At 34.2% G+C, this 23,503-nt stretch overlaps 1 protein-coding gene across 3 annotated transcripts; it reads left to right on the forward strand.

Annotated features, from left to right (window-relative positions):
- Positions 1-41: 41 nt before the first annotated feature.
- LOC117329497 (CCR4-NOT transcription complex subunit 3-like) lies at positions 42-23,273 on the forward strand. 3 transcript variants are annotated; one of them, XM_033887469.1, is made up of 19 exons: positions 42-230; positions 1,293-1,360; positions 1,707-1,793; positions 2,391-2,480; positions 2,650-2,778; positions 4,515-4,604; positions 6,007-6,120; positions 6,627-6,732; positions 7,082-7,209; positions 9,231-9,281; positions 9,745-9,773; positions 10,742-10,845; positions 11,927-12,022; positions 12,892-13,208; positions 14,830-14,935; positions 15,435-15,684; positions 18,255-18,387; positions 18,692-18,817; positions 19,976-23,273. In XM_033887469.1, exons 1-19 carry the CDS (start codon positions 206-208, stop codon positions 20,072-20,074), a joined length of 2,148 nt encoding a protein of 715 aa, XP_033743360.1. In that variant the 5' UTR covers positions 42-205; the 3' UTR covers positions 20,075-23,273. The 3 variants fall into 3 exon arrangements, with proteins under 3 accessions (XP_033743360.1, XP_033743353.1, XP_033743368.1); XM_033887462.1 differs by lacking the exon at positions 9,745-9,773 and adding an exon at positions 9,804-9,925; XM_033887477.1 differs by lacking the exons at positions 9,745-9,773; positions 11,927-12,022 and adding an exon at positions 9,804-9,925 and having other exon boundaries at positions 43-230.
- The last annotated feature ends 230 nt before the right edge of the window (positions 23,274-23,503 follow it).

Here is a 23,503-nt window from a genome sequence, read left to right on the forward strand (position 1 = left end):
ATTAGGTCAAAGTGATGCGAACTACTTTTTACGCGTACTCATATAATTCGAGGTGGTACATGGAACGACGAGGGAAGCCATTTTGGATTTGAGACTGAATAGAAAGATAAATTAAAACAATTTTTGGGTACCATAAAAGCGATAGCCTGGTACCATTTGAGCATTAGAGCATGCGTCTATCATTCACATACGAATATTCATAGCTATGGCTGATAGGCGAAAGCTACAAGGTAAGAAAAAATCGAAGGAATAACCCATGGCTCCGCAATCCGTTATATTTTTCCTTTCTCTTTTTGTTTGTCTGTCGCTCATATTATCTGATCTTTAAGAAGTTTATCCATTTTAATGCATAACTCTTCCTGCTTCTCACAACAGTTTTTGATATTCTTAGCATACGAACCAATAGATTGGCAAATGCATGCATCATTGTGAACAAAATGTTGCACTGTCGAAATACAGTATTGCGGTTATGCAGCAGTATTGCAAATTCATAGCTGTCAATAACGTGTATAAACGGTTATAAATTCATTTCCCAGTATTTATAGATTATTTGATTATAAGATCTTTCTTATCAAATATGCTATATTATACATGGTAATGAATATGTTCAAATTGCAAACGTTGACAAATTCTGAATTTGGTAGTTGGTGGGGTTGCAATCTTGATTCATAGCATCTATGAAGGTAATCATCCAATAGCGGTACAGTAGTTTCACTAATACGTAATCGAACGTGAGGATTCTTGACTAGAATCCGATAAGTATAGTGTAACCATTTAATTATGTTTTGTTATTCTGTTCTAGTTGAACTGTTATGTGGTTTTTGTTTCTTGATTTATAGCCATACCTTACAAGTTACCTTTCTTGTTTAAACGCGATAATTTAAACTTGAGGAAAAGTTACTGTTTATCTTCTTACTAGGGCTTTAAAAAATAGTTTACCAAACAGCAAGAAAATAAGTGGGAGAGAGGATTGACGCTAAGGATTGTAAAAAGATATAATGGAAACCCCAAGTGTAGAGAACAAAATCCATGTACTCTTTCAGTTGATTTGGTTTACTTTCCTGTCCTAGCGTAAGCCGCCAATTCACCTTATTGTTCATAATAGATAAGATAAATTTAACAGAGCTCTGTATGTGAACCTAAGAGGATTTTTTTTTAATTCTTAATTTTTCCCTGCTGTATGAATAATGCTATCAAAAAGAATGATTATTGACATTTTTGAAATTCCAGTTATGAACAGACAATAATGCAAAAAAATCTGCATTCCTATATAATATATTATTGTTTTCCAGGAGAAATAGACAGATGTCTAAAGAAAGTGGGCGAAGGTGTTGAAACTTTTGAAGACATCTGGAATAAGGTTTGTTAAAATAATTTTTATCTAACAAAATAAAAAAAATCTCACAACACAGTCAACAACTGAACAAGCGTAATATATTAATAATGACAGTTTGACACAATGATATACAAATGTAGTTATATTTATTTATAAAGAAATTGGATTATTTAATAAAAGTTTGCTAAGCACTTTCAAAGAACAAGAATGGAGTGATGGTAGAATATATCTTTGTGATGAATAACAACACCCAGTTGTATGAACCAATATTGTCATGATTAATATAGAGCACTGGCTCGATAAAAAAATATGCAATGCATTGTTAAAACATGAAAATTTGTTCATAATCTGTAAAGTATGTTTTTATTAGATATCCTTGCAGGTGCATAATGCTGCAAACACAAATCAAAAAGAGAAATATGAAGCTGATCTTAAGCGTGAGATTAAAAAGCTTCAAGTAAGTATATTAAAGGAAGTCATTGGTGTTTTACATCCTCATATGGATGTAAAAATTGATGAATAAATTTACAGGTTTTGGACTTTGTTAAAATATCTAGATATCATGGAAAAGTACAAATGGATTCCATCCTTTTATGCTAAGTATTTCTATTCCGCTAGATTTAGTCCAGTATTGTTACTTTTTGTGTCATCAGACAGAAGTTCGACAAGACAAAGCAAAACAGCATTGTATCGGCATCATTGTCATAACTCTATCAAGAATCCTAATGAAATAGATATAACATGGACCAAATTCAACATGTGTTGTCTCGATTAATTATGATTTAGTGATAATTGAATGGTGACAGAACCCATTCCAATCATTTATGATTTAATCATAAAGTTTCATAATCAAATTAATGGTTGAAGAAGATGTACATTTGTATGTAATTTTCTATTTATCTCTGATCCACCTGAAATTATGCTTATGGTATTCTTATGAGGCAGATTGACTCCTAATGGGATGTCTAGTAAGTTAAACTGAAGTGATCATATACATGGAAATGTCTTATCCTCAATATCTCTAATTTCTTTATATCAACTGATGTTTTTGCAGCGGTTGCGGGACCAGATTAAAACATGGTGTGCCAGCAGTGACATCAAAGATAAACGAATACTGGTGGAAAACCGAAAGTTGATTGAAACTGTAAGTCAAGGAAATAACAATGATTAAGGTATTTTTATCATGTCTTACTATGACTATATATGGAAGTATAATCAGATTAAGGAAGTATTTCTGTTTTGTAAAATTACAATTTTAGTTATAAAAGAAATAAAGGTTGATGTATTAAATTTCATCACGATTTTCCCTTTAGCAAATGGAGAGGTTCAAGATTGTTGAAAGAGAGACAAAAACAAAAGCCTACTCAAAGGAAGGCTTAGGGGCTGCTGCAAAAATGGATCCTATTGCAAAAGAAAAGGGAGAAGTTGTAAATTGGCTTTCAGTAAGTTATCTTCATTCCCTTTAAGATATATAACGGTACTTATATTGAATGTTGTTTTACATCTTCAATAGTAAACAACACAAAGTATAAATATGCCTGAAACCCTGCTGACTTTGCTTTTATTCCTATATACAAGCTTATACATGCCCTGTTTCATTTTTGTGAAAATTTTGCTGACATTTCTTGTTGAAATTAATGAACACAAGTTGCTTCGAAAGATCTATTAAAATATTTCATTTTGATTGTGAATGAATTGGTTTTTTTTTTTAAATTCCTCACATCTGTTTTTTATCCAATAAAACAGTAAAATAAAATGCCTCCCTCTCTCATCTATTGTTTCAAAAATTGGCCTAAGAACTAACTTATTAATTTATATGGCCTTAATGAAGCTTTATGACTAACCTCAGTGTATTAAATATAATAAACATTTCATTCGATTGTATTGATCTAAAGCATACAAAGTTAATTTCTATAACATGTCTAAAACGTTTTTTAGAAACAGTTAACATGCAAATTATTAACTATCTGGAAGCTCTCATATACAAAATTACGAATTTTGAACAGCATTATTTGGAGTGAAAACAAAATATAAATTCATTAAAAAATAAAGTTTTAATACTTACTATTAGGTCAACTCCAGAAATGTACGAAAATCTCCTCCTTCAAAGTCATTTAATTTGTGAAAAGAGCATGAGCAACATCTATTACAATCCAGGAATGCATAATTACTTTTAGAAAACTGGGAATATCTTACTTTTTCACAAAATATTCCTGTTAAGTGTGGCGAATTCTGATCCAAAATAGTTATTGAGTGACTATGCTTTGTGTGAACTACTTGTAACTTGTGTAATGTGTGTGCTAATTAGTACTATACCTGTCACTAGCTATAGGTAGCTAGGGCCACTCATGCATGAACACACATGCTGAAGGTAATTCTTTCGGTATGTTTTCACTTTGTCACAAAGCAGTCACCGCTGCTACTATTTTGGACATGATACTACCACATTTTAGTGGAGTAGTTTGTGAAACAGGAAGGCAATTCTAATTTTCTGTAAGTAATTATGCAGAGATTTTCATACATTTTTTGGAGTAAGTATTGAATTTTTTTAATGAATTTATTTTGTTTTCACTTTAAATGATGTTTTTCATGAATATCTTTCCAAAGCAGTACCTAGAGAATTTGTAAAATATTGTTGGATAAATTGGCTATTTTTCATGCACTCGCATGGTTGGAGTGCCCTGATATAAGATGGCCATTCAATAGTCTGTATTTATTTACCTTTTTACTTGCCATTAATTGGCCCTCATAACCTTCTAAGTGTTTATAGGCTGTTAAGAATATAATAATAACTTGTTGCTAGGCCATTTAAACATAGCTCAGTGTTTATCATTTTATGATAAAATTGACAGTTATAATTCAATCAATTGTTACCTTTCCAAGTCTCCAGATACAGATTGAGAGTATCCAATAAGATTAATCCTTAGGTGAACTAGTGTTCACCCAAAGTAAGAAGTACTCACATGTGAAAGAGAAAGTGGCAGTTGCAAGATATAGTTACAGAAGCTAGGCAGTTGAAAAATCTGTTGGTCGTGGATAGTTTCACAAATTGTGATATTTCAATGTTTTGTTGAGAGCCTATCAGAAATAATTGCAGAACATGGTAATATTTCATAATTTGTGAAGTCTGATTATATTTGAAGTATTCAATATTTGATTATTTCTTTTCTCTTTTCAGACAACAATTGAGTCCTTACAGAAACAGCTTGAGCAATTTGAAAGTCGAATAGAGCAGCTGTCATCGAAAAAGAAGAAAATGGATAAAGATGTAAGCTTAAATTGATTAATAGCTCACATGGCCCAGGGTACTGGCCAGTAGGTACCTGCTATGGAGTCCCATCTAATACCTTCATTTTCAAATCTGTTAAAACTTGGGAGAATGGTCTTAGGTTCTGGAAGACCCACTTGCCTGATATTTTGCCAAGGTGTTTTTTTTAGCTCACTTGGTCCGAAGGACCATGGTGAGCTTATGCCATACCGTAGCGTCCGTCGTCCGTCTGTCCGTCAACAATTGACTTCTTCTTTAATCACAGATCAGAATTTGACCAAATTTGGTCAGAAGCATCCCTATGGGGTGGGGACTCAAAATTGTACAAATGGTGGGGCTGACCCCCCAGGGGCCTGAGGGGCAGGGGCAAATGTGGTCAATTGGGCTATATTGATATAAACGACTTCTTCTCTGAAACCGAGCAATGGATATTGCTAATATTTGCCTGGTAGCATCACTATTGGGTGGGGATTCAAAATTGTACAAATGATGGGGCTGACCCCCCAGGGGCCTGAGGGGCGGGGCCAAAAGTGGTCAATTGGGCTGTATTGATATAAATGACTTCTTCTCTGAAACCGAGCAATGGATATTGCTCAAATTTGTCTGGAAGCATCACTATGGGTCGGGGATTCAAAATTGTACAAATGGTGAGGCTGAACCCAGGGAGCTAGAAGTTGAGTCAAAAGGGGTCATTTACGCAGAATTGATATAAACAACTTTTTCTCTGAAACTAAGCAATGGATATCTCTAATATTTGACTGGTAGCATTTCCTTGGGTTAAGGATTCAAAATTGTACAAATGAAGGGGCCTGACCCCCAGGGGGCTGAGGGGCGGGGCCAAAAGGGGTCAATTTGGTTAAATTGATATCAACAACTTCTTTTCTGAAACTAAGCAATGGATATCACTCACATTTGTATGGTAGCATGGTCATAGGGTGGGTATTCAAAATTGTGATATTCATGCACACACAGCATGTAGATTCGGAAATAATCAACAATAATACTGCCATGGAATACGCTTGGAAGATTTTCTGAAGCTTATACAATGGTAGAACTATACATTTTGATATAGGATGGGTCCATTGCGATTGTGGCATGGACGTTTCCCGACAAACTGAAAGTTTCTTGTTGAAACCAATGAACGCAGAAGTTGCTTCAAAAGATTTATTAAAATATTTCAGTGTTATGTGAATGAAAAATAGAATCGCCAGCATCTGTTTTTTATCCAATAAAACGGTAAAATAAAATGACGCCCTCCCTCATCTATTTTTTCAAAAATTGGCCTGAGAACCAACTAATTAATTCTATATGGCCTTATGTTCACTTCTTTTTTTTTAAATGCATATATATTATGCTGCAACTTTTATCACATATTTTATGCATTAATATTGTTATGACATAGACACAAGATCAGTATGATGATTTGCGAGCTGCACAAGATCGACACAAGTTCCATATAAAGAAGTTAGAAACAATCATGAGGATGGTGGACAATGATGCACTACCACTAGACCAAGTGAGTTAAGACTTGATTGGGTCTCAAGTATGTATTGAAATACCTGAAACATCAGTATGAAAATCTATTGCAATATGTTGTGATATGGAAATTATATGTCATGAGATGTGTCAGGAACAGTCACTAGGGGTATGTTTTAAACAAGTTATGGTTTGGCAAAGACCATCATGGATAAAGATCATATCTTTAGCCATATGTCATATTAAAAATATCAATACTAGTTCTGAAATGTGAGTAAAATAGTGATAAAAAGTTGATAAAACAGTACAGTACGAAACACATTGATATCATGATTGAATGATTTTGGTAGTTTTGGTACAAAATAATAGAAAAAATAATGTTGAAGGTTTGTTTAGAAATAGCCGATTGAAAAAAGAGAATTAGACTTTGACAGTTTGAGGGAAATGAAAAATGAAATAATGATGAAGGTTAGCTTAGAAATATATGGGAAAGACATCAGATTGACCTGTTGTATCCATGTTATTTGAGGTTCATATTTTCCTCAGATTAAAAAGATCAAAGATGATGTGGAATACTATCTTGAATACAACCAAGAACCAGATTTTGAGGAGAACGAATTTCTTTATGATGATTTAGATCTTGATGATCTAGGTAAGTTTTAAAACCTTAAAGAATCATTTTATCATGTGGACTTCTGACAGATCAAGTTTTGTTTATCCCAAATTATTGTAACAATTTCCTCTCCATTAGATTTTGAGTCATCGGCCAATGCCAAACGGGTAAAAGATATTTTTGGGTAAAACAACATGTGTATTGGAATATGACACTGTTCAAGTTCTTCTGGTACGTAACTCATTAGTCATTATCAACAAGGGAGCTGTGGATAATTTTGGGGGGTGGGGGTATTGTTTCTCTAAAATACTGCTTCAGTAATTAATTGAATTTAACCAAATATACATAGATACAGACCAACTTCAAACAGTTTAAATTTGAATTTCAGGTTCACAAGTGCTGGCATCTTCACCGCCAAATGATGATAGCATATTGGATAAATTATCAAGTACGCCAACATCAACAAACTCCAGTTCTCCTTCACCTAGTCCTAGTCTTTCGATGAATCATTCCAAGGTAATTATTTACTGGTATACAGCATTTGGTACAAAACACTAGGTGAAAAATTGGGCTTATAAGATATCCCACACAGAAGAAAAAAATTGAAATTAAAAAAAAACAACTACTATTTTTTCAGCTGATTCGATCAAAATTTTAGCGTATCAGATGGTGGGCTGTTCAAATTTCCTTTCGACAAAGATCTGACTGTCTATCGATCTTCCACAAATTTCATAGGCAGATTTCCTTGGTTCCTAGTTGTACATTCACGATCAATTTTTTGACTGATTATTACCTTCATCTGTCAAAATATCAAGTTCTACATATGGATCTTTATCAGATTTCATATTAGAAATAAAGAAAAAGATGAGAAAATGTGGAGAGTCAATTGTAAGTAATTTGACTGAAATTAGAATACTTTTAAATGTTGCATTGCATTATCATTCTTGTGGAAAAGTAAGCATCCATGAACAGGGCAGGAAGAAACATTTCAGCATCACTGGTCCTTTGGGCAAGTTTGGGTTCAAAGTACTGGCCCAAAGGTGAAACGCAGTGGTCCAATAAAACTTATTCATAGAGTACATTTGACTGAAATTAGAATACTTTTTTAAAGTTTTTAATGTACTCAAAGGGAAAGGTAAAAATTTTGAGAAATTTTGCACTTGCCAATTGGGCAAGTAGTCACCAATATTTGCTTGCCCACAGACCAAATCTACTGGCCCCGGGCCATCGGACCTGGGTTTTTTCTTGCCCTGATGAAACAATATTACCCTGGTTTTTGAAGGAAAAATTATTGTTGTAATTTGAGTTTGTTTGCTATTTGCCGGCCCCCATTTTCGTTCAATAACTAGCCTCACAAATCTGTTGGAGAATGTCATATGAAGTTAATGGTACAACATTTCCAAAATCTAATGAAAAATGATGTACTCTAAAAGATAATGCATTCGTATTTAGAGATAGTGCAGTCGTTTAAACTTAAAATAATGAATTGAAATTATACTAAATTCACATACAGTCTACCCTCGTTATATCGCCACAATTCGTCCGTGTCAATTATGGCGGTATAACGAGGGTGGCGTTAGTATCGAATCATGAAAATTACAACAGTAAAAGATAATATTGTACCAACGTTTTAGTAAATACACAATGAGTTAACATATAAGAACCATGGTATTGACCGTACATTTCGTAGCTTACAAATACACATTTACATATGTAATTTCTGAAAAAAAAGTCATTAATTTGCTTTTGTCACATGCCATCTGTTACAATCTGTCAAATTTTATAGGAAATTACGCGGCACTGGATCAAGTCCCATTCGGTGGTTTTATGACCATGATCAAGAACACGCTTTCATCTCGGATTTTCCATCTCGACTGACGAAGCCAAATCGTTCATACCATAAATAAGAACACTTATTGAGCAGAAATCAGTCATGCTTTATTACAAATCAAACCATACCTGTGTGTCACATATATAAACATCAATACATATATCTACCTGAGCGAAAGAAACTCATTCAAGCGTATAACTAAGTTACTTGTGAAAAAGGAAATACCCTAATTCTATAAATAGAAGACTAAAGAGTTCCTCGATCGCAGAAAAAACCAAGATGGCGATATCGTCGAGGGTAATATATAGGGATTCGGGACGTTTGTATTGTTATGAACGTGGCGGATGGCGGTATGCGAGGGTGGCAAACTTAACGAGGGAATTATATAGAAGGGAAATCAGTTCTAGGGGTGTAGGTGGTGGTATGCAAGGGTCGCGGTAGATTCGGGTGGCGATAGGTCGAGGGTACACTGTACATGTAAATATCTTTCACAAGTAAATTCTCTGTCGCATAAATAAAAACATTGGTTTGCTCACTCCATGCCAATGCTTCACCATCTGTCCATCTATAGATGTACCAGGTATATACAACATAGTCCTGTCATAACACATCACGATCAATTCTGAGATCATATTTTGTTATAATCACGCAATAATTGACATATCAATGGCAAGATGTCTGCAATAATTTTGTTTGTTTCCATCAGGACAAGTATGAAGAGATGGACAGGAAAAGGCACAAATCCCAAAATGAAGACGTAAGTTTAATCCACTTGTCATTTGCTATATATACTGACAGCACCAGTATAAGAAACGGTATAGAAAATTTATTTTGGCAATATGCTGATCATAATGCAAATACTCAGGAAAGTTTACACTTTACATTCTTTGATTAGCAATGTGATTGGTTAAAACTTAAGGCCAATGTTACTAAAACAGATTTGCATTTTGCACTGCTTGGCTTTTCAGGTTCTTTAGATGTCAAAATCTGCAGGTCCAAGGATTATTTAACAGACTACAAAGAACTATATCTGTATTTCTGATATAAAATATATAAAATTGTCTATATGTAAAACACGTGAATAAGATTGTATTTTGAATTTTATGACTATAAATTAAAAAAAAAATTTAAGTAAGCTTCAGCCTATCTTGAATGTGAATGTTGTCACATGTCTTAAAAACTTTCATTGTTTTTTTGCACATCTTTGTTTTGTTCACCAGACTTTGCAGTTTAGCTTTTCTAATGTCTGGTGAGTATACTTTGCTTTTAATATTTTCAGAAACAAAAAGCAACAATAATTGTAACATCGTCCATGTCATCACCCTCATCAACAAACTCATCCTCATCATCAAGTGTAACTGTCAACAAAGTACCTACAACTCCTACAAAGATGTTTCCAGGGTATGTTTAAATTACCTTTTGGTTTTATGTATCAGTTTCTATCTGTATTTTTTAATCTATATTTAGCTCAGTAAAATATATCCAACAGAGAACTCCAGAAAGGAAGAAACTCTCTGAATGGTGGTTGCTGGAAAAAATAGTTTATCATATGGTACTATTTTAATTAAACCACATTTTTTTGTGGTACTTGTTTAAAAAACCTGGAGTCCTCCCATTGGGAAGATATTTTATTGAAATATTTTGCCTAATCTATCTCCGATATCGTGTAGATCTGCACTCAGTCCTTACATTTAACAACTACATACCAAGAAAACAACTCATTATACCATCATATCAATATCTGTTGACTTTATACCTCCACCATGTCAGAATTACATTGGCTTAACATTTTAATGGGCCAATGAATTTCCAACTTAAAGCAATGCCTCCTTATAATTACTATTTGATTGTGATTGTGTTTTCTCTCTTACATAACATCTGTACTGTTAGTTTCACCAATGACTTTCATGCTTGTCAACTTCTTTTATTATTGGAAAGATTGCACATTTTCTGACAGCATCTCAAGCCTCAAAATGATCATTTAAAGTAGACAAGTTCTTCACAAATGAATACCTTTATAAGTCCCCTACATACTTAAATATTTTGTGGTCCTGTTATATACACATAATTGATATTTTTGGATGTTTTAATCATATTTTGATATAACAGAGATACATCCAGGTAAATTTCATCGCAGACACTGGTAGCTTATTGATTTGACTTCAGTGGAATGACAGAATCCTGATAATGTATTTTAGTGGGTTTTTTTCTTTGCAGGAATTCAATTGCCAATGCAGAAAGCAATCATCGTCCAAGTTCAACACCGCCATTGACAGCATACAATGTTGCAGCAGCAGGGTCCCAGCAAAACAATAGTGCAGGTGATTTGTGTTCTCAATTGAGTGATATTTAATGTTTCCTTCACACAGATAATGTTACACAACAATAATTGATATCTATCCCCGTTGCTGTTTTCAAAAGAAAATACCCTTGAATATAGAAGAAAACAATGTTTCTTCTTTACCTATTTATTATCTTAGATTTTAGTGCATATCCTTTGTTTTTTATCACTATTACAAAAAATTGAGAGAGAAAAAAGGCATGCATAAGTCTGAATTCAATAACATTTCAAATCTTGTCAAAACCTAAATTGTACCAATCTAATATAGTTTTAAAAGCCAAATGTGGAAACAATGGACCTATTTGGCCTTTTGTTCATTTGGGTTCAGTGTTCAAAAAAGCTATCTTAAACGGAATTCTGACTATCAATTCTGATGTGCATTGTCGTAATGTTTCTCTTTTCTCTTTCATTACTGCACAAAATCTCTTCACAATTGGACTTGGTTTTCTGTTGCCAGTTGTTGTCACATCTAACAAAAAGAGTTTCACACATCAGAATTGATACTATGGAAATAAATCATTATTTTTGTGTAAAAGAGGGCATTTCTTCAAGTGAACTTAGTTCTTGCTTTGACTTTGTAGATGTATATTTTATGACTGTTTTCGATAGTGGTGACACCATTGTCCACATTGCTCACTAACAACATTGTCATGTAGATGTATTTCACTGCAGGTTTGCATGTAGACTCTGTATGACCAGTATGTGTGATAGCATGATGTGTTACAATTATCTCTAGTATGTATTCTATCTATATAGAAGGAGTCTTGAAACAACTTATCCTGAAAAATATTAGGAACATTATTATGGCATTCTGTTCTTACAAAATGCACCAAGTCACTTTTTCTATCTAGCATTTGTTTCAAGGGAAAAGGTTCTTTTGTTCCTTTGCTTCGAATAAAAGGCTTTTTGATAGTTTGAATTATTGCTGTAAATTCTGAAATTGCAGTTTGGATTCTTAATTATTGTTCAGGTAGGTTTTACTTTCTGTCTATTCTTTGTATAGTTCTAGCTAGTCCTAGTTTGGTTCTGCTAGACAAATACAGACTGCTTCTATATTGTAGGTCTATCTTTCCCACGACTTTTCAACAATTCTGTGTGGCAGCGCAATTTAGCTGCCATGAAGCTATCATACTTGTCTGATCGTTTTAGTCGAGCTGGTAAGACTTGAAGTGTTCATCAAAACAAGGTTTTAGGCAGTTTTGGTGACAGTGATATAGTCCACATTGTATAAATTGCATGTGGTATTTGGTTAACTATAAATCATATGGTGTTCAATTGTCATTCTGCTTTGGTGTGGTATGCCCTTCGTTTGGAGGTAAAATATCATCATGTTTAATTTCAGATAAGTAATTGCAATGCATGACAACACATATTACACTCAATACAAATATGTTAAAACAATAGGTTTCATATCTGACAGTCTTTATAAATGCTATCATTGGTTGTTGGTATTGAATATTCCATGGGAAATTCTTTGCATGTTTTATTAGCCCATAAATACATCTACTGCATATTTTGAGCTGGCCCATGGTTATGATTAAGACAATTTGAAGATAAAGTGAACATGGACTATTTTTCAATAACAATTTGATCCCCATATCAGACATAAAACAATAGACCCAAAGTTTGAGAATATTAATTCCAGAATTGTGCTACAAATATAAGACAATAGTTAGGATATATTTTGATACCAGCTCATTTTGAGCTTTAAATGCTAATTTCATGTTGGGTAAGTCAATATAAATTAATATTTATGTCTTGTGATTTTTCTCATCGTTAAGTTTTAAGAGTAATGGGAGGGAGCACCAAACATTTCATGAACTTTCCACACAAATTTTATTTTTTTGTAATAAATATTTTTATCATGAAGTAATGGATATATGTTATTATAGGATCCTGTATTATGTGTATCTGTGTGATTATAGCCTACACATAATTGGCTAAAATCCTATTCATTTTCACAGGAAAGCTAGATATAACACTATGTGATTTTGCATTAATGTTTACAAAATTCTTTTTGTTGTAGAAACAAAGAATCAAGCCCCACTTGACCATATTAATTCTACAATAAGTAGTGTGCCAGTGACATCAAACTCAACAATAACAAACTCTGTCTCTTCAACTGGAAATCCCGTCTTACCAGCTGTACCGATCCCTATGATATCAAACAGTGTTATGTCAACTTCTCCTAACACGATTGTGTCAAATAGTGCAACAAGTAGTTCCTTAATGACTTCTTTTCAACCCAACTCGGTGTCTGTCAAACCTGAGATGCAAGTTGTAATGAATGGACCGCTTAGTGCTGTTGGACCATTACTAAAAGGTGTTACAGAGAATGATATTGTAAGTATACTGCAAATGTGAGGAGTTTATTTTGATAAAAATAGTGTTGTTACTTTTAGACATTCCTATGATCTACCCATTTAGTGTTTCTGCCAGTAAACTAAGTATCTGCCAGCGAATACTAAATATCACTTTCTGTTGTTATCATATATATATATAGAGAAAGTATTTGATTTTAGAATTTAATTCATTAGTCCCCTACAGGCCTGACCAGAGGTGACTAACTTCTACCATGAAACTGTTGTCTCATATGAATTGAACTCTTCAGCAAATACTGGTTCCAGAAAAAATATGGAAAATGTGAAATTTCTTACCACAATTTTATTAATCTTTATTTGAACTCGGCTTTGTTTGGTTAGTGTCAATTAGTGGCGGGTTGATTGTCGCTGATGATTTTGAAAAAGCAATTAATTGGAAATTTCGGGAAGATTGGTAAATCTTTGGCTTGGTTTATTTTTAGAATGTTATCAAACCAAGAAGTAGTTGATCTTAAATTTTACCAATATATTCATTGGTCATTTTAAGCGATTAAGGAGAATGAAATACATTGGTAGCTGTTAAAGGTTTTGTGTGTGTTCAGTAATAAAAATATTGATGACAAAGGCTAAGACATGTAACAAATGTACTTTAGATGTACATACATTTTCTTTTTTTGATGGACGTTAAGTATAGACCAGAGATCCAATATTATTCAAATTGATTTTTTGAATTTCATACACACTTGTGCTTCAATTAACAACACTATTTTTAAAAGGTAAAGATGACGATAACATATTTACCCTTTGACTACTCAACTTCAAGGCCAGACTTGTATTCCTTGTGGAATCCGCCGGCTGGGTAACACGAAACGGCACCAAATTTGTTACACAGACTTTGGATCTCCCACCTTCCTTGTACACTATTTTTAGGTAATCTGACCAAAAGGGTCAGGATAATCTACGGCCATGTCTGTCACCGCCTGCTGTCTGTAAACATTTTCGGCTTCTGCTCATAAACCACTGAACCAATTTCAATGAAGTTTTGAAGAAACTTTCCATGGCCAAAGGGCAACCAAATTTATAAATTGTATGGTCTCCAACCCCCAGGGGCCTGAGATGCAGGCCAAAATGGATAAAATTAACAGAAATTTCAAAAATCATCTCAAGATCCAATTACATTAGAATCAAATACCGGTACTCTTCATAGATGGAAGAGTCATAAGGTACTTTACCAAAATTGTTAAATTCGTAATGCGTGGGATGGGTTAACTTTACTTATAGTTTAGATAGGGAAATCACATTTCTGAGCATGATTTGTCTTATTTGCATTGGAAATAATTCCAACTTGGTTAGTATTATCTGTATTGAATGATAGTTTGATGGTATGCACATATTGGCTGAATTTCAACAATGATTTCTTCTTTACACCTAGATATGTTATAATCTGATACTCTTCCGAAATGCAGAGGCAGAAAAGTTTATCATAGTTTATATATATATGTATTTTAGGTTTTGTTGTTGGGGAAGTCGGATGACATTGTGGTCCGTGGTCCTCTTTTTAAGTCATATAAAAACAGGTTTAAACTCTGTCAATTATTTTCTGAATTTGAATTATTAGTTTAATGGGATTTTCAATTTTTCAGGAGTCTATGTCATCATTAAAGTCAATAGCGCAACAGGCTGTGTTAGATGCAGGTCTAGAAAACAGGATTCCAACAACGCACACAACAACAACATTAGATGGAAGAGGTTTGTTTGAATCAAATAAAAACATAAAATACATTTAAGTTTGTGAATTATGTGAATGGAAAATTGGTGAAATAAGGGTGTCAAGATTGTAGGGTATAAACTACCAGAATAGTAAAATATAATGAATTGCCTTCTCAGCTAGGGCCGCGGTGGCCGAGTGGTTAAGTTGTCCGGACACTTTATCACTAGCCCTCCACCTCTGGGTTGCGAGTTCAAAAACCTACGTGGGGCAGTTTTCAGGTACTGACCATAGGCCGGTGGTTTTTCTCCGGGTACTCCGGCTTTCCTCCACCTGACACGTCCTTAAATTACCCTGGCTGTTAATAGGACGTTAAACAAACCAAACCTTCTTAGCTAACATGGCTATGACAAAGTGGTAAAAAGCTTTAAGAATATTATGGGTTCTGCCGACAAGTACTACTGCTGTTGCTTTACCAATTTCATGTTCATAGAATATCTATCAGTTCCACTGATTCTCTTGGTCTTCATGAATTTTCAGTACATGCACCATTCAACAATTCAACATCTACGTCATCCCAGGTGGCAGCACCTCAGCCCACCTCCCCATCACCATCATCGTCTTCAGACCAGTCACAGCAAGCACAGACCACGACAATACACCTCAATCCTCTATTGGGTGTGGCGCCCTTAGGCCCTGTGCCACTCACTAGGGAACACTTCTACCAACTAACGATGTTAGAAGCAGCACATCACCACTTTCCACACCCGTCGGACTCCGAAAGAATCAGGTAGGTAATAAATATCAGAACAATATATTTAGGTGCTATGAAATAGCCACCTGAAGCTATCATCACCAAATTTCTCTAGAACAAATTCGTTCAGAGCTCTTGGTGGAATCAAAATGTTAAATCCTGACGAGTTCAGGATGGGACCAGAAATAATTCTTCCCAAAAAAGACTAACAGCACGCTAGACAATCTAACCTCCTTCTGCGAAGTATTTGTTTGTGATTAAGTGATATGATTCACACTTTTGTATGTTTGAAGACATTTGTTTTCAATAGATTAATTATAGAAAAATAGTTAAAATCATACACAATTACCTGTTTTATCCCCGAGTAATCCGATCTCTTTTCTGTGCAAATTATTACTCTTGCTTCCTGGTTTTTGCAAGGGGAGGTAACTCGTATACACCCTAGTTGATGCAACATTGGAAAGTCACCTCGAGCTCTTGGGTTAATAAAAATGGCCCGCGCCCATCAAATACTATTTCTAGTGTCAGATTTTCCAATTGGAAATCAATAAGTGAATCTGATTGTTTTTACATTTGATACTTAAAATGAAAGTAGAATACTTCATATTGGTTGTCATTTCCAAGAAATAGGCCACATAAAAATGGCCATGCTGGTTGAAGTGATTATGAGGTGTAACCTAACGTTAGCTTGTTTCCGCAACAGAGATTCTGATAGCAGTAAAGAGTTTGCATGTTTTAAATCGGTCGATATTGAAATGTTTGCAAGTATATAACACAAACAACTCAACAACTCACCGGAACATATAAGGTAGCCCCATTCATCAGGAACAAATTAAGTTTCCAAGACGAAAGTTGTGAAATATCTGATCATGATACAGATCAGTTAATACATAGAGAGAGAAAAAATCCTTAAAAAGTGTACAATTTAAACACTTAGAAACCAAAATATACTGGGAGAGTAATTCACAGGAATCTTATGCTTAAGGAATCGTGACGTGGTTTATCAAGAAACATGACAGAGACTACAGATTAATCAATCTAAGAATTAAACTTGTCATTAATATTGTCATAGTATGCCAATTCAAGTTAGGTTTAAAAGCATAATTCTTCACCGTACATCAGAATTGTGTAGAAATACATTGTAAATAAATAGAAGATAGAAGTTATATGTTTAAGACTCATGACCATTAAGGCCCATGGGTCTCTTGTATTTATATTTGATTTCATTGTCAGCACATATATTCCCTGTGTTAACATAAAGGATTGATACCTACAGCATCAATGTGAATCTCAGTAAACTTTTACAGTCCAATACAATCTCTCATTCAACTTGAAATCTTTGAAGAAATACTATAAAACGAATATGAAGGAAAATGGTCAATTTCACAAATATATAGCCAAACTTACCCTTAAAAACTAAAGCCAAATGGAGAATTTTGTGCCAGTAAGTTGTTAATATGTGGGTGCAGTTTATCCAGTAAAACTCCCTAAAATTCCTTTGAGTGGAAAGGCCTTTCTTGTAAGATACAGCAGACCAAATCATATGTCAAAAGCATTACTTCCTGTAAACAAATACTTCCTGTAAACAATATAGTCAGATGATGAATATCTTAAGTTGTTTTGTGTGTGATGTCTGAATTAATGAACCCTTCGCAATTGAGGATTATAAAATTAGATCAACTGCATTGATAGGTTTCTACTTCTTTTGAAAGCCAGGCATATCTAAATGATTAGCACAGTGGGAAATGAAGTTACTTTCTTAGTTTGTGGTCCAACATGATGGAACTAAAATAATTTGATGTGGGCAAGGGGACTCCATGGTTAATGAATTGAGTGAGAACCAATAGAAATGAATGACAAATATTCTTTAGAATAATTAAAGCAACTATAATTCTAGATTTCAGACTTTTTAAACAGTGATTTCTTATAAATAGTACAATAGGTTTAAAATATAAAAATGCACAAGCCCATACCAGAAAAAGTATTAAAAGTATTTTATAAATGTTTGTTTAAAAGTTTTAAAACACTTTTTACCTCAGTTGATATTTGCAAAAAAATACTAGAGATATAAAGCCAAGAGATATAAAGCCAAATGGAGTGATTGGGTGCTATTGACCAGTCCGCAGTGATTATAATGATATCAAGGAAAATGGACAACTTCACAAATATATAGCCAAACTTACCCCTAAAAACTAAAGTCAAATAGAGAATTATAGAGATTGATTAATCCCCTACTATAGCTATAGGTTTCTTCCCCGGCCTTCAACTCAGTTTTCCGCACTTTTCTCAGCCATTATTCAAGGTATGTTGGTGAAAGTTGGTATATAACTTCAGTATAAGTAGCTACAGATCAGTTTCAGGGTTTTGGGTCAAGTGCAGAAGTAATATTTCATAGCTGTACATTAATTCCTCATTTTGGGGTATGCCTCACTGCACTCCTTAATTATTGGTTGATTGACAGAATTTGTTTACTCTTGATACTAAACATTGTAAATTTCGGAGTCCTCCATGCAGTTGTGAAATATATAAATAAGAATCTCCCTCATTTGTGAAATATTTATGTTGCCAAGTCTATGTTTGCATGGTGTAACTGTTTGATATTTCAGGCATTACTTACCACGTAATCCATGCCCGACTCCTTCATACTACCCACAACTCTCTCCACCCCATACGGACTCGGTGGACTATTTTCAACGATTATCAACAGAATCATTATTCTTTATTTTCTACTACATGGAGGTAAGATATGTTATTCTGATGTCAAAAATTTGCAAAATCTTAATTCACTTTTTTACCAGATCCGAATGCAAAATGCAGCTGAAGAAATGCTGTCCATTGGGTGTTTGCATAGGTTATAGCTGAAGTAGCAAGGATAAAAAAACAAAAGTTGGTTTCCTGTTTGCCAAAGTTATTCCTCATTTATGTTCAACTTTGCCAACCTTGATGTTTTCTGTGTGATTAATCTCTTAGTGAAATTTATATTTGTGTGAAGCTGCTTGTTGACAGAATATAGCTCATACTTTCATCATGTTATTCTTTACAGGGTACAAAGGCTCAATATCTGGCAGCAAAAGCTCTTAAAAAGCAGTCGTGGCGGTTTCATACAAAGTATATGATGTGGTTTCAGCGACACGAAGAACCAAAGACAATTACAGAAGACTTTGAACAGGTATCTAGTGACTTCAGTAGTATGTGCTTAGCATCTTACTGCCGTTGAACCCTATCTGTAGTGGATGAAATTGTAACCCAAATGTGATAGGTATCAAGTGTATATTATCAAATAAAAGTAAAGCACAGCTTCTGGGAGTAAAACATGTCTATATTGGACAGTTCGCTTATAAAGAAGGCAGTGTTCAGGCTTTTCAATGACAGCAAATGTCTTCATGTGCATGTGTACAGGGGTCCTCCACATAGGGAAAATTTGAATTTGTGGTATCCGCACAAATTTCCATATCTATATGATCTGAATGCAAAATAAATAGATTGTTGATTGATTTCTAAGAAGCTACTTTTAAACAACACCTAGCAGGCCACTCCAGTGCTAGATGTGATTATTAACTGAAATTGAGTGTAAACACATTTGAACAGCCCTTGCTGTGAGGTAAACGACAATCTTAAATCAAACATCAGTTTAACAACAACACTGATGCTGATAAAAATTGTGGATTTAGTCGTTACAGTACTAGCACTATCAGTGGGCCTGATCATGCCGGTACACAAACACCTCAGGGTAGCAACAATTTAATCTGCACTCTGAACTCAGTAGGTTGAATGAGAAACATGAAACGCTGTCAATATTATTGTTCTACTTGATATTCCAAATTATTATTTCTGTCGCTATTTTGATCAATGAGGATGTGTGTGAATACAAAATCATGGGCCAATTTTATTTTTTCATTTTCTGCTGTTGTCAACAATTAATTTGACCTCTGCCTACTTCAGGAACAGCCAATCACTACCACTGTAACACTAGTGGGTTGTGGCTTTCTGATTGTGTCGTCTCTACATTTAGTGCTATCAACTCACATCCTAAAGTACTTCCATCAACCACAGATAATGGTTGAACTACTGTAATATATAAGTATATGTAGAATAAAATTGCATTGTAAAATTTAGGCATCTCCCTAGTTAAATGTTTTGGTCCTCTTTCAATATATACCGTAAATAATCTATATATATACCCGGGTAACTCTGTCAAAGACTTCCATGTTATTTGAAAAGAATAAGCGGTTTGGTCTGATGCAGACATGGGCAAGAAAGGGTGATTATCGTTGTGTGAGTCATATGATTTAATATATATCATTAAATTTTGTTTTGTTTTTTTCAGGGCACATATATCTACTTCGATTATGAGAAATGGGCCCAGAGAAAAAAAGAAGGGTTTACCTTTGAATACCGGTATTTGGAGGATCGAGATTTGAACTAAATGAAGTGTGACAATGGAATTCTTAGAGTTCTATTTCATGAATGATTCAGTTTCCGTGGATCTGCTACAACTGCCAATCATGAGTGATCTGACGGGACGAGTGAGAGGATGAAGTGTGAATGGTGCTAAGTGAAGAGTTCATTTGTTGATTTCAACCTTCATGTATGTTCAACTGTAGTGATCTATCAATATGAAAGTGTTGTTTGCCCATTACCTCCCAAAGTGACAGATGACATGCAGTAGCATGTTGCAGGACATGATGACAACAGCCATGTAGGCTGTTAGTCTTGGCAGCATATTGTGATACACTGTATATTGTACTTTATGAGGCAGGAACCTCTTAGTCTACCTGATCTCGCTTACTTCTAGGGAGGGTAAAATGCAATCTTATCATACTCGATTATTGTGGTCATTTTTGATAGTTGATGGAATGTTGAAATCTTCACATCACATTTATCTAGAGTGTTTGTAATAATTTGTTTCCTAGTTTGAGACTGTGTAGGTGATTGAGTCTAAATGACTTTGTGCTCCATTTGGCTGTTAATGTTTTTATCATTTCAATCGTTGTTTGAGATATGTGGCAGCTTCGAAAAGAATCTCATATTGCATTACAACCTGGATTAATTACAAAAACTATTCTACAGCTTCTCAAACCTTGCTTTGATACTAAATTATTTTATATAATTGAATATCAGAACTTCTATATACGACTATTTCAAAGCTAATATTTCAGTATTTTTATTTTATTACCCTCATTTGTATGGTACTGCAGACAACATGGTAATTTTGACATCACAATCTTGATGTTTTATTTACTAAATTGTCCAAACCAAAGTGCACTTGCCTGTCATATTTGTACAGTTGATGGCTTGTTCCTGACCTGACATCCGTTATGTCCTTGTTTGTCAGGTTTGGACCAACACCACCATGGTAGTTGTAACGATACTCATCCTTTACTGATATTTATTGACATTGGAAGCCTCTGTAAGATATGTGCCAAACCTTGATTGCCGAGAATCCTGTCTGTAAGTAGAAATCTAGTCATGACAGATAATCTGCTACACATATCAAAACAGAATTCCTGGGCCTACTACTATACTGTAGTATACATCCCACCTGATATCACAGTATTCACATGTACTATGTACATAGCATTACATGTATTGGACACCTAATCAATACGTTTGTGCACTGTTTGTTTCATTCAATATGCCATTTCGTTATTTAAAGATTTGCTGCTGTTGACCTGTGATCTAATAAGATTCAGAAGTGATTGATATCTGTAGCCTTAAGATGTGTATTCCAACTCCTGGTTCATATTTCAAACAGAACTTTAGTCTTTAATTAACAACAGAAAATAAGTGATAGGATTTAATTGCAGTATTGCTGTTGTTTTTATGTTAAATATCACAATCTTTCAAATTTCAACTATCCAAGTTCAATCATCAAAATTTGAAGAAGAAAAAAAGAAAAGGGACAAACATTGGGGATATGTTTCTGTGAAGAAAAACAACTTTGATTGCTTACAACTGCATGGAAATTAGACTTAAATGCACAATGCCATCATTGCTTTTGCATATTGGAGTTGTAATAAGAGTTGGTGATACAATCAGCATTGTCAGATATACTGGAGTCCTTTGGTATGTTGCCTTTGTGCGTGATGTTATAGAATCAGGGCTGTATGAATGTGATATATGTATCACAGACTAGCCTGGGTCCCTGTCTAGTGACTATTTACAATCCAGAGCCTCTTGTGTGGTACTTAGGTGGTATTCATTGATCGGCTGTGATGTACTGAAATATGGTTGATAGCACTGAGATTATTTTCAGTTGTTAAACAGATTTTGTTTTGTCTCAGAAGTGCTGCAATATTAAATCTGTTGTGTTAAATATTTTAGAACTGTCACATTCATTTACTTCATAGATGTATAGAACAATTATATTGTGGACCAATGGTCTTTCCCTGTAGATACAGGCCTGTGTGTAAGAATTTTTATGTTGTTTGTGTGAGACTGTAACTTTTTTGTGTCTGTGCGAGTGAAGACTTATGTAGGTGCAATCCATAATAAAAGCAATTTTTAAAGTATAAGTGAGAGTGTATGTAGAATTTTTATCGGTTTTACTTGTGGGCGTCCTTAAGTCTGTATGTATCTATCAGAAGATAAACAATCATATTGTGAAATTTGTTACATATTGTAAGTAATCTTTTTACATCTGTCATAAGTTTTGGATAATATTCTTTAGGGCTAAGGAAACAAGACACTACATACAATTTGAATATGGGTCTATTAGAAAAGAAGAAATGCATGCAAATTCTCTCAAGATTTCCAAAGTGTTAATTATTCAACTGAGTATTTGTTAAGTATTCGAGTGAGTATAGATGATGAAGTGAATGAGACAATTTTGTGTTCAGAATTATAATTCAATCAATCATAAACATTTATTTTTACATTTGAGGTGTAATATTTGAAATAGTCAAGTATTAGTCTAAAAAAAACTCATTTTTCTTCCAACAGTTTTTTTTTTTTTTCTCTCTATTTAAAGTTTAAAAACATAATTATAATTCTGTATTTAATACTACACATTTTTGGATACAAAATATTAATTAAATTCAAACAATCACTGCGGATGTCTGTTGATGTGTGCCATAAATTGATTGTGACTGAATACAATAATAAGTCGGTTTAGTCACATGTTGGTTGTACAGCCTCGAATGACTTGGTACAGATAAGATAAGCCTGGAGCACAATTTCATGTGTGAATGGTGTCCTTAAATCAACATTGTTTTGTGCATAAAGAGAAAGAGAGGGAGAGAGAAGGTGTGAAGATGGGCAGTTTTACATCATGTTTGGAAGGTAGTCTGACCAATCAGGGAAGCTGATTCTCTCGTCATGTGATAGACATAGTCATGGTGGACGGTGTGAACTGACTGAGCTGGCTTTCGATCAAGACATTGGTTTTATTTGAGTGCATAACACTCTGTATACATGTCTTATTTTTGTACAGATGTAAAGTGCTCTACCTGTGCTTGTCATTGACATTGGTCACTAGGTATGGTCCAGGCATTTGTCCGGCCTGGTCTGAGACTAGTGACTGATGTAGATAGATATGACAGTGTAGGCAAGGGCAGGTAAAACTATGGTGGAAAAAAAAGATAAAAAATTAAAAAAATGACAAAATGATTTTGTCAGTGACTGATTATCTGCCTTATCTTATTTGTCTCGCTTATCTGCCTTATCTTATTTGTCTCGCTGCCAAAAGGTTTCCCCTTAAATACTACCGGTATTACATCTATGTTTACAGCATTCTTTACTGAAACAAGTACAAAATGTTTGCATACTAACTTGCTGACCTCAGTATCTAATATATCTTTGTGTGTGCCATGAGGTCTTTAGACACACATTTTAAATGACCCATAGTACAAACATA

The sequence above is a fragment of the Pecten maximus genome, chromosome 1 (assembly GCF_902652985.1).
Source record: "Pecten maximus chromosome 1, xPecMax1.1, whole genome shotgun sequence".
Classification (NCBI taxonomy): Eukaryota; Metazoa; Mollusca; class Bivalvia; order Pectinida; family Pectinidae; genus Pecten; species Pecten maximus.